Genomic DNA, 12,064 nt, shown 5'->3' on the forward strand with positions numbered 1-12,064 from the left:
AGAGTCAGGGAGGTTTTGTTCGTTTTTTGTTAATTTTTTGGCTGCGCTGTGCGGCATGTGGGATCTTAGTTCCCCAACCAGCGATTGAACCTGCACTCCCTGCATTGGAAGCTTGGAGTCTTAACCACTGGACTGCCAGGGAAGTCCCCAGGGAGGTTTTGAAGCTTGCCCACGGTTACACAGAGAGTAAGAGCTGAATGAATGTGCAACCAGGGCAGCTGTGCCCTGTATCAGTGTCCCTGCTGCATGTAACCTTGTGTGAGCTTTTCTCGAACTCCGCTGTGGCATGCAGCCCCTACAGAGGGTCCTGGGGTAGGAACCAGAACCCACTTCTGAAAGGTTGGGGAAAGAAGGCACTGCAGTGGTCACCTAATCCAGCTCCTCTTTAAGAGATGGGGAAACTGAGGCACAGAGATGGACTGACTTGCCTGGCGTCAAAGGGCATGTCAGCAGGCAGTGGGTCAGATGGGAGGCCCTGCATGTGGCAGCTCATGCTCTGGTCTTCCTCCTGCCTCTGCTCTGGCCCTGCACCGTTAACAGCGGACCCCTGCCAGGCTCCATTTCTATAAGGCAGCCCAAAAGACCAAGAGTGGCTCTGACCAGCCCACTCCCTTCCCCCCACCTTCACTGCCCCCTCCACCCAGGACACAGAGGCCAGATGCCTCCCCCTGCCGTCATGTGGGGCTCCCCACAACCCCGCCTCCCAGCTCCTTTTCCAACTCAATTTGTCACTTTTCCCCATCAGTCCTGGACTTTAACCACCTGTTTCAACTTGGCTCATGCTGTTTCTTCTGCCTACTCCTCCTGGCAAACTCCACACATCCTTCAATACTCGGTTCCAACATCCTGCAACTCTCCCCTCTACGAGTCAGAAACAGAATGAAGTCACCACCACTGCTGGCTCCCAAGCCCATGGCAGCCTTTGCTAATGGATCATGGCGCCCTTTCCCCAAGATCCTGGAGGTGCCTCTTAGTCTTGCTCAAGGCCACATAAATCAACGCAGCAGGACTAATGGATCAGGTAACTCAAGAACGCAACAGCACCGTCAACCCCATCTCCCACCAGGCTGGCATATCCTCTCTGGTCCCAAAGTACCTTATATAAACCCCCATCTTGACCTGGGCTCTAATCATTTCCTTCCCTGTTATTTACCCCATTAGTCAGGGCATGTTTTCTCCGGCACCTAGTACTGGGTGTTGTGAGCTGAACTGTGTTCCCCCAAAACCCTTGGTGCAGTTCTAACCCCCAGTATCTCAGAATGTGAATGTATTTGGAGATAGAGCCTGTAAAGAGGTACTTAAGGTAAAATGACTTCATGTGGGTGGGCCCAAATCCAATATACTGGTGTCCTTGTAAGAAGAGAAGATTAAGACACAGACACAAAGACTGGACCATGGGATAACCATGTGAGGACACAGCAAGAAGGCGGCCATCTGCAAGCCAAGGAGAGAGGCCTCAGAAGAAACCAAACCTGCTGACCCCTTGGTCTTGGACTTCCAGTCTCCAGAACTGTGAGATAATCAATTTCTGTTGTTTAAGCCACCCAATTTGTGGTATTGTCTTACGGCAGCCCTAGTAAACTAATACACTGGGCCTAGCACATGGGAGCCGCTCACAAGCACCCTTTGGAAACAACTTCACATAACTGTGAAAGAGCCCTACGGGTCAGCAGGAATGCACCCAGGAGAATGGAAAAGGGCAATGGTGACGGGCTTCAGGCAAGTGAACAGGCCCGAGCGTTAACTCACCTGTGTCGCCTGCACAGCAGGCCAGGTGGAGCCCCTGCGCAATAATTACTGTCAAATTGGCAAGTGAGGGCCTGGATTCCAGGAGGGGAAAAGCAGCATGATTTGTTCCCTGCAGGACAGGAACATTTTTCCTTTTCCAGAAGCAATAAAAACCCAGGTGGATAGAAGAAAAACAGACCAAACCAAATTTGGGGGTTTCTTTTGGGTTTTTTTTTAAGAAGTACAAAATCTAAGCATATACTTTTTTTCCCACTCCCATCCCCACCCCGCCAAGCCCACTCCCCCACCAGTCCCAGCCTGTCCAACCACTGTTGTCAAACAACCCATGTTACTGCAGCTCAGGCTGTGCTCTGCAGAGCACTGGTCATTCTGTGGGGCGTCTAGGAGTGGAGGGACTGCCCCAGCCCCGACTTCAGCCAGGGAGGCCACCCCTAGCTGTTTCAAACACTGCTTCCATGAAAGACATCATTTGGAAAAGGCTAAAACAAAGACTGAATACTAGTGAAGTAGCAGATGAGGAGGACACCCCACGCTACAGGCCTGATTCCTGGCTGGAAAGGGGGCAGCCAAGGCCATTAGTAGAAGATGCCCAGGTGAGTCCCCTCCAAATCTTCTTGCCAAAATTCAGGGCAGCCACTGAGCTGTACGCCTGAGCTCTGGGGAGGGCTTTCATCACTGAGCTGGAAGGCAGGGCCTGGTCCCTGGTCCTCCGAGCTGGGCAGCACCTCTGCACTGTGGCTCCACCATCCCCACTGGGTCTCAGGCTGGAGTCTCTGGCATGCTGGGCGGGGCAGGACAGGAGGGGTTTCTGGCAACACACAGGACTCCGGAGACATAGAGATACCCTGAGAGAAAGAAGAGTAGCGGGTTAGTGGGTCACTGCCTCATGCCCTGAGATCCTGAACCTGGATGTTCCCCATAGTGTGGCTGGCAACTGCTGAACTGCCCTGGTGCCATGGATCCAGTGAAGCAAAGTGGTTTAGAGTACAAGCTCTGGAGATATACTGCCAGGGTTCAAAACCCAGCTCTGCCACTCACTAGCTATGAGAACTCAGATAACCTCTTTTAGTCTCAGTTTTCTCATCTATTAAATGGTGATGATGAAATAAAACCTACTTCACAGGGTTGCTGGAGGGCTGATGAGTTAGTTAATTCATGTAAAATACCAAGAATCGTGTTGGGCACACAGTAAGCATTCAATAAATTTTGGTTATTAATATGCTCTTTTATGGAAGCTTGAGGAAGGCATGAAGGTCACCAGCTCCAAGCCCATCTACTTAGGAAGCCCCTACCCCTGGGGCAGCCAGGCCTCCCTCCCCCTCAAACCTTGATGGAGCACTTGCAAGGAATTTCCTGAATTACCTGAAGGCCCCTGCTACCTTCCACCCTGGACTCTGAAAGCAAGTCTGAAGATTCCCCCCTCTTCCACATGACTGTGAAGGCTTCTAGGTAGAGGTGGTGGTGGCCTTAACTTCCCAGGGCCCCACCTCTTTCCCCAAGGAGGTTAGGGTCCTCTTCATCCTCCCTTCAGCTTCTTTCCATCCCTAACCAGGGTTGGATTAGGTAACCCGGGATCTAAGAAGCATAAGATTCTCTGCAAACTAGAGCGTACTCACCCCCTCCGTTTCCAATCGAAGCCTGGGGACCACTCCGAGGGAAGCGGAGAGAGCCTGGGCGCGTACCTGGTACACTGCAGCCAGCTCCATCGCGGGGGGCGAGGTCCAGGGCGTGGCCTGGTTCCGGGGCTCTGGGGGTGTCTGCGTTCCGGAACAGGCTTGGGGCGGCGTCCAACGGGCCGCTTCAGGGGCTCTCCCTTGGGACAGCTGCGGGGGCGACTGCATCCCGGGGCAGTAAAGGGGTGTCACCCAGGCACCCATATCGGGGACCCTGCTCCCCAGGCGCTCGGGCGCCGCTATGGCTCCGGGATAGACGGGCGGGGACGCCCACGACACCGCGGAGCTAGCGGCTGAGCCAGGGCCGCACCCTTGCGTCTGCGCCTGCGCCTGCGCGGGGCCGCCGTCGGGGCACAGCGGGCAGCCTCGAGGGAGTACCGCGTCGCTGTGCCGCCGGCACTGCAGGCTCTCCTCGCTGAGGCCCAGCACGGCCGACAGGTGGCCGATGTAGCGGATGGCCAGGCGCAGTGTCTCGATCTTGGTCAGGCTCTGGCCGGCGGGCGCCACGGACGGCGGCAGAAAGCGTCGCAGCTCGTGCAGGGCGCGGGCGAGCGTGCGCATGCGCAGCTTCTCACGCTCGCTGGCGCTCTGCCGCTGTCCGCCTGCCGGCCGCGTCCGCGCACGTCCGGGTGCTGTCGAGGCGGCCTCTGAGGCGCTGGGGGCTGGGGGCGCCGGCTGCGAGGGGCCGCGGGCACGGTCGCAGGGGCACGAGCCCGACGAATCCGAGGAGGAGGCCGGGGACGTGGAGTCCGAGTGGCCGGTCCAGCCCCAACCCTGGGGGAAGATCCAGTGGTCGTGGCCGAGGAGGCCCTGCAGAGGAGGGGACTGGGCCATGGCCGGGGCTGCGGGCTCTGGGAGGCTGGGCCGGCCACCTCCAGGACTGAGCTTTTATCTGGACCAAAGGTGCGAGGTGGACCCCCGCCACGTTACAGAGAGGTGTCAAAACCCACAGAGCCCAGGGAAGGTCTGGGCAGGGGGCGCCCTGGGAAAGCGGGCCCATTTGCGGAGGTGTGGATTCTGACTCCTCGGGGGCTCTAATGGAGGCCCCTGCAGCCCGGGAAGTGTGGGAGGGACAATTCGCATCTGGATGGAGCTGCTAAGCTTCTCACTGTGTTCCCACCCACTCCGCCTCATCCACTGCTCCGGTGAGTGCCCGGGACCCTGACAGTGGTGGGCAGTGCCATCGTCTGGGGGCGGCCAGGCTGTCCCTCCAGTGACTCAAGGACCCCCGCAAAGAGTGGCCGCCTCCCTCATCACCACCCTCCGGGAGGCTGTACCCAGTAACTCCCACCCAGTGCCTACAAGTGTGCTGGATAAGGCGTCAAGACAAACCCCGAGGGACTTGCTCACAGTGATGGCGGGAGAGGGGTTGGGGAAGGAGGGGACATACAGGTGGACCGTTCCTGGGTTCCCAGAGCCCGCACTTGCTGCTTTGCTGAGTGACACTGAGAAAGTCATCTCACGTCCACAGTTAGTTTCTTTCCCTGAGAAATAGTACAGAGCAGCCTGAAGAAGAGGCATGGAGTGTAGTGAGTGATGAAAATGGGGGCATGTGGGCCCCCAGGCAGGCCTGAGTCAGACCCTCTTTATTTGCTGTGTGACCTTGGGCAGTTCACTTAACTCCTCTGAGGCTCAAGTTGCCTCATCCCTGTGGCAGTAATAATATAAAATATCCACCACCTAGGATGGTTGCTGGTACTAAGTGGAACCATCCATGGGACCACTTAGTATGAGCCTGGCAAGTGGGCTAAATGTTTGCTGCTACCATTTTATTAAGAAAGTACTTACATTTCAAGATGCTTGTAGGCATTATTCATTTAATACATATTTATTTAGCAACTGGTAAATGTCAGGCACACCAGAGTGAACAAGATAGTTGTGGTCTGTGCTCTCATGGGATTTCAGTCTTGTGGGAGAGAGAAGTAAACGTTATGTAATTAGTAGCTCCACCACTAGCTAGCTGTATGCCCTTGGGCAGCTCTGAGCCTGAACTACAGCTCTTAAAACAGGAGTAGTAATTATAGTATCTGCTCACAGGACTGTTGTTATAGTCTTATAACCTTTGACACAGTGAAGTTTAAAAGTAAAAGCTCCCACTCCTCAGCAATAATTACAATTTAAAGGAGGCATCAGTGTTGTTCGTAATCTTCAGAGAAAAGGCTGAACTCAGAGGGACTGTCACACTCTGGCCACAGAGGCGGAGAGGTCACAGCTGGGCCTTGAACAATGGGTAGGACTTGGGTAGGGAGAGAAGCAGGTGGAGAGCATTCTGAATGTGGGAACTGCATAAGCAAAGGCCTGGCAGTGGGACTTCCCAGTGTGCTTCAGGAACGGTGTGCAAGGGGGCGTGATGTGGAGAGCAGGAGCTCACCTTGGCTGGGGCCAGGCTGAGAAGTTGTATTTTACTGCCAAGGCAATGGGAAGCCAAATGGACTTTTCAGCAGAAGTGTGACATTAAAAAAAAAAATCAGTAATCAGTAACTAAAGGTTAACATGATTCAGGAATAGATTAGCCCTCACCAGCCTGAAGTAATAAATGGCCTTGTAGTATTTTTGTGACTGTTATAAAAAATTAACTTTTAGGGACTTCCGTGGTGGCGCAGTGTGGTTAAGAATCCGCCTGCCAATGCAGGGGACACGGGTTCGAGCCCTGGTCTGGGAAGATCCCACATGCCGCGGAGCAGCTAAGCCCGTGCGCCACAACTACTGAGCCCACGTGCCACAACTACTGAAGCCCGCGCGCCTAGAGCCCGTGCTCCGCAACAAGAGAAGCCACCGCAATGAGAAGCCCACGCACCTCAACGAAGAGTAGCCCCTGCTCGCTGCAACTAGAGAAAGCCTGCGCGCAACAACAAAGACCCAATGCAGCCAAAATTAATAAGTAGATAGATAAATAAATTTATTTTAAAAAATTAACTTTGTTACACAAATTACATAACTAGTACGTTCTCTTTATAAGAAATGGAAACCTGACAGATAAAGCTGGAGTCCCTATAACCCCTCCCCAAAGGTCATGTGTCCTTCCAGACTTGGTCCCTGTGCACTCACATAAACATATGTATCCTTAGAAAACACATAGTATAAATGAGGTAACATTATGGCAATTTGCCTGTAAATTGCTTTTTTTTCATTCAACAGCGTATCTGAGAGCATTCCATGTCAGGATGTGTTTAGCTGACTCATAGTTGGTCTTAGCTGATTTAAATGTTCATCCATTTAAATCATAGTGGATAATTTTAACTAGAAAAAAAATTAAATGGCAGGAGGTGCAGATAAACCTTCAATAATGAAATTACATCACTTTCTCCTTAGAACTTATTTTTTTAAATATTGGAGAAAATATGCCCAAGTTACTACTCTAACGTTATGATGAAGTAATAATTGACATTGAATAAGGTTGGTCAGGGCAACTGTTTTTAGTTTATCCTAGCTGCTGTGAATGAGGAGGGGACATGTTTAATTTGTCCATCACACAAAAAGAAGGTGGAATCAATCAACAATGGCCTTGATTTCAAACAGGAAAGAATCAATTAGTTATGCAATATTTCATGATCTGAAAGGGTTTAAACCAAGGTTAAAAAAATAATAATCCTTTTTCCTAAGGGGAGGGAGACTTAGAAAACAGTCAATCCTACACTTTTTAGGATTAAAATAATGGCAAATCATTATTTGTCCAAGGCTGCACAGTACTATAAAGATCTTGACGTATTGTACTATCAGGAAATTTATATATATGTAATTGACAGTTGTTAACAAGATTCATCAGTTTTCATGTATATTTCTTTTAAAAAAATTTTTATTTATTTATTTGGCTGTGCTGGGTCTTGGTTGCGGCATGCAGGATCTAGTTCCCTGACCAGGGTTGAAACCTGGGCCCCCTGCATTGGGAGCACGGAGTTTTAACCACTGGACCACCAGGGAAGTCCCTCATGTATATTTCTTCATCTGCATTCTGAAGTGTCAGATCGCTGTGCTGTTGATACTCAGTGTTCCAACTCACCCCTTTTCACTGCAGTATAATATTCCATGGAGTGCTCACACCATAGTCCCTTATTGATGTACCTTTAGCATGGTTTTAGTTTTTGCCAAAGAGTGCTGCCTTGTGCACAGGCAGCTAGATATGGAGTGGTGGAATGGCGTTGTGATTCCCAGCAAGGTTCTGAACATCCAGAATCATTCCTCCTCTCCCCCCACCCCCTACTCATTAGAGCAAGCCTGGAGGGATTTCCTGTGAAAGGATTTGGTGAGTTATGAGAATTCACCGTCAGCAGAGCTCTGCATACTATCCTTTCTTCTCTAAGATAGCCTGGCCTCCTTCTGTCTTAGTTTGGGCTAGCCCTGGCGCCCAGGCCTCAGGCTGACTGTGGGATGGCAGAGCATAAGTTCTGGGAGGTGAGGCCCTGGAGCTGGTTTGCTGTGGCCCCTGGCTCTTCACTGGGCCCTTCAGCCAGGCTCCGGGAGCACAGGGGCACACTGTCACCAGCCCCACTCACTTAGCACAGGGAGACAGTATGGCTTAATGGTTAGGAGGCTGGGCTATGGAATCAGACAGATCCGGATTTAGAGTCCCAGCTTCATCCCTTCCAAGCTCTCAGAACTTGGGCAACTTAACCTCAGTTTTCTCATCTATGAAGTGGGGATTCTGATTTCCAGGGCAACTGTTGGGACAAAGTAAGATAATGCATGTTGTAGAGCTTAGAATAGAGCCTATAAGTCTTGCTTATAGTAAATTCAGGGGTAGCAGAATGAAGTGGGTAAAGGACTAGATTGGATTTTGGGTAAGAGGGCCGACATCTTTAGCCTTGGCCCTACAAGATGATTCCTTCCTTCCTCACTCTACAACCAGGCCTCAGGCATCCTGCCCTACCCCCTCCTCCATCTTCAGCCCTTCTCTGGGACCCAGCATGGGGGGTCCTCCTCAGCAGGGCACTCCAGCTCCTGGCCTGTGGCAGGGGTCACCAGAGCTGCAGTGCAGAGGCAATGGAAGAGCTCCAGGTGCCTGGAGCTGGAGCCGGAGCCGCAGCCGACTGGCCCAACCAAGGCTAGGAAGTGGAGGATCTGAACCAGCTTCTCCTGGTGGGCTGGGTCCTGGCCCAGGTGCTTTTCCAGCTTGTCTCTGGCCCTGGGACCCTCAAGCATTCCTCCCTGTGTGCTCAAACCAGCCCCAGGTGCCGCGCGAACAAGCTAGGTCTGGGCCCAGGCCGCAGGGGCTTCCACTTGAGCAGTCTCCACTTCTCTTTCATCTGACTCGCCTGGTAGAAGGAGGGATATTTATGGCTGTGTGCTGTTAGATAAGGTGATTAACTTCTGAGCCTCAGCCTGATAGTGACACCAGGTTTACCCCCCTCCTTCCCATGATAGGAGGAGGTGGAAGCTAGATCAGGGAAACATGGTCAGTAGAATATTCACTAGTGTGGCAGACACTTCTGGTTGCCCACACAGCATCTGTTACAGCCTCTATTCTTCTTTCTCCCTTAATAACAGGGCTCTGTATTATCATGGGTGGTGATATGCCCAGCTGAAAAACTATATTTCCCAGCCTCTCTTGCAGATGGAATGGCCAATGAGATTTATTAGAATATTGTTTGGGGCTTCTAGGAAAGCTCTTTAAAGCAGAGAGGTACACTCCTGTGGCTCTACTCCCTTATATTGTCATCCTGGAAAACGTGATGGCTGGTGCTTCAGCAACCATTTTGTGACCCTCAGGCAATCTCAAGGACAGAAGTCACACCTAAGGATGGTGGAGCAGAAGGAAGCCTGAGTCACTGATAACAACATGGAAGTGCCATACTGGCCCAGAACAGTCTAACTCTAAATTTCTTTAATGTGAGAGATAATAAATTACCATCTTGTTTAAGTCATTGTCAGTTTGGGTGTGTGCTATGAGCAGCCAAACATAATTCCTGTCCACATAGTAAAGAAGTTCAGGGCTTCCCTGGTGGTGCAGTGGTTAAGAATCCGCCCGCCAGTGCAGGGGACACGGGTTGGAGCCCTGGTCCAGGAAGATCCCAACTGCTGCTAAGTAACTAAGCCCGTGCACCACAACTACTGAGCCTGCACTCTAGCGCCCGTGAGCCACAACTACTGAGCCTGTGTGCCACAACTACTGAAGCCCATGCGCCTAGAGCCCATTAATTAAATAAATAAATTTATTTTTTTTAAAGTTATAAAAAAAAGTTCCTAGATTATCCTTGTCAACAAATGGGGCCATGTGAGCTTAAGTTAAGTGAATTCATAACAGATTCAATGTTACCACAGTTGAATGGATGGATGTTCATCTAGAGGAAGGTCTCTAGTGATGTGCCACCAACTCTATTCCCAGCCTCGTCATGGGCAGCATTATGATCTTTTTAATTAATTTATTTATTTTTTATTATTTTTAAAAATTTATTTATTTTATTTTTTTATTTTTGGCTGCGTTGGGTCTTCATTGCTGTGCGTGGGCTTTTCTCTAGTTGTGGCCAGCGGGGGCTACCTTCGTTGAGGTGTGCAGGCTTCTCATTGCAGTGGCTTCTCTTGTTGCGGAGCACGGGCTCTAGGTGCACAGGCTTCAGTAGTTGTGGCTCGCGGGCTCTAAAGTGAAGGCTCAGTAGTTGTGGCGCACGGGCTTAGCTGCTCCGCAGCATGTGGGATCTTCCCGGACCAGGGCTCGAACCCATGTCCCCTGCATTGGCAGGCGGATTCTTAACAACTGCGCCACCAGGGAAGCCCCAGCGTTATGATCTTGAATGAAGATATGAACTGATCTAATTGGGGGTAAGATCCAAACCCAAGAAGTTAACTGGGTAACAGCCAGGATCTAAAGAGATTCTGGCAGGCTGGAACAACTGATCGGATCTAATTACTAATAAGGTAGAATCAACAGAGCCCTATGTACCCTCCCTCTAAGTTGAGGGTTAGGAGACGTCATGTAACCAGCAGCAACTGTGGAAAGGGCATGGTAGTCGTTGCCTTCTAGGCACCAAGGGCATGAAAATCAGATGTGATCCCATTCACGTTTGCAAGAAACAGGGGATCTTCAATCAAGGAGGCAGTGGTCTCTTATTGCCTATGCGGGGTAAGTGGTCAAATCTGGGGGCCACAGTTTATGAGGGCAGGGGATAAACCCTAGTTCAGGAGAGGGAGGTTAGTGAGGGGCTTGAAGCAGGGTCACCAGAGAAATAGCTGAAGGACTTGGGAATGTTTCATCCAAAAAGGAAAAGACATAGGGGATGTGAGAGTTGTCTCCAGATGCCTGGATGGGGTACTCCAGGGAGAGTCTGAAGGACTTTCTAAGATCACAGGGGCTGTCTTGTGAGGGGGTGAGTGGCCTGTACATGGAGGTGGTCGAGTAGGAGCCGGATGAGTACATGCAGGAGCTGGAGGGGATGGCTGCTGTTGTCTCTGCCAACACTGACAAGTACCATAAAACGAGGCGTTTGGACCTGATGATCCCTGAGGTACTTTCAGAGCTGAGGCCAAGAATCAGGGAGAGGACAGGAGCTGTCCCCTGGGGAGTCTCAGGGCGAGGGAGCCACAGGAGACCTTGGCTTCTTGGGTGGGGGGAGGGCAGAATAAGGCCTCACATGTGCTTCAGCGCTCATGACACTCCCACCCCCGTTCTTCTCTGTGCCGGCAGCTCGGGCTCAGCTGGGCCTGCTCTCAGGGCCGGAACCACAGGGCCACGTGATCTTTGGCTCAGCTTGCTGGTGTGGCACCAGTCAGCTTGGCAGTGCGAGGCAGGCAGTGTCCACATCAGTATTCCTATTATACAAGAGAAGAAATGGGGGCCCCCGCCCCATCAGCCCCTGATCGACTTCCCAGGACTTTGCCCCAGACCACCAGTCAGATGGGAAGGGCAGAGGCCCAGGTTGGAGTCAGAATGTGCTCCCTGAGCCCCGGCCCTGCGAGGAGCTGCGGAGGGCATTGCCTCTGTTCAGCCTGCTCTCGGTGGCTTAGCGCAGGCCTCACCTGTGTTTGTTTACCCCCAGCCCTGCTCCAGGAAGTTCTCCACCCGCTCTTTCTCCCTGGGCAGGTGGTGCAGGGCCCTCGGGAACAGGCCCAAGGACGTGGAGCCAGCTTAAGGGCTGGCCTCTGCCCTGTAGGTCTTCTTTCCCTTCCTTCCCCTTGGGTCCCTGCCAGGCCCTGGGGGTGGTCAGGCTGTGGGAACATGGGAGGGAAGGGGGCTGCATGCAGGGGCCGTGTGGTATTCTCATTACCAGCCAGCGGCGAGGGCCAGCCCAGCCTCCCCCTTGGCCACTGTGGCTGCCTTCACACCTCCCGTCTGCCTGTTGACACAAGGCCGCCTCCCCCGGGGCAGAAGGTGTCGACTTGGGAACGAGGGTGTGCAGGGGCCTCCAAAACAGACCGGCAGCAGGTCCCCTCAGAAACCCTGGAAAGCCCTTCTGGGGTGGGGGTGGGAGGCTGCAGGTCCCCATCCTGGGAGGCCTAAGGAAAAGGCAGAGCCTGTGTCCCTGGAACAGGGAGAGGGGTGCAGGGGGGCCTGCATGGGCCCCTCGCTCCGGGAGCCCTGAGTCAGCCTGCCGGGATACTCCCCTCCCCTGGCCCCAGGGGCTGGTGCGTGACTCTGGGCACAGCCAGGGAAGCCCGATGACCAGGCCCTGCCAGGCAGGCACCATCAGTGTCACCAGAGGCTGACAGCC

The 12,064-nt window shown here is 52.6% G+C and overlaps 1 protein-coding gene across 1 annotated transcript; it reads right to left on the reverse strand.

Annotated features, from left to right (window-relative positions):
* Positions 1-2,320: 2,320 nt before the first annotated feature.
* On the reverse strand, positions 2,321-4,256 carry MESP2 (mesoderm posterior bHLH transcription factor 2). The gene is made up of 2 exons (XM_061181768.1): positions 3,432-4,256; positions 2,321-2,594 (listed from the first exon to the last, which is right to left on the reverse strand). The coding sequence occupies exons 1-2, from the start codon at positions 4,254-4,256 to the stop codon at positions 2,325-2,327; spliced, it is 1,095 nt and encodes a 364-aa protein (XP_061037751.1). The 3' UTR covers positions 2,321-2,324.
* Between the last annotated feature and the right edge of the window lie 7,808 nt (positions 4,257-12,064).

The sequence above is a fragment of the Eubalaena glacialis genome, chromosome 2, assembly GCF_028564815.1.
Source record: "Eubalaena glacialis isolate mEubGla1 chromosome 2, mEubGla1.1.hap2.+ XY, whole genome shotgun sequence".
Taxonomy (NCBI): domain Eukaryota; kingdom Metazoa; phylum Chordata; class Mammalia; order Artiodactyla; family Balaenidae; genus Eubalaena; species Eubalaena glacialis.

Bases quoted from the DNA above. Each gene is read 5' to 3' on its own strand.
- MESP2 (XM_061181768.1), bottom strand. From the start codon at position 4,256: ATGGCCCAGTCCCCTCCTCTGCAGGGCCTCCTCGGCCACGACCACTGG. The intron at 2,595-3,431 runs GTACGCGCCCAG...TCTTTCTCTCAG, and splicing joins AGCTGGCTGCAGTGTACCAG to GGTATCTCTATGTCTCCGGA.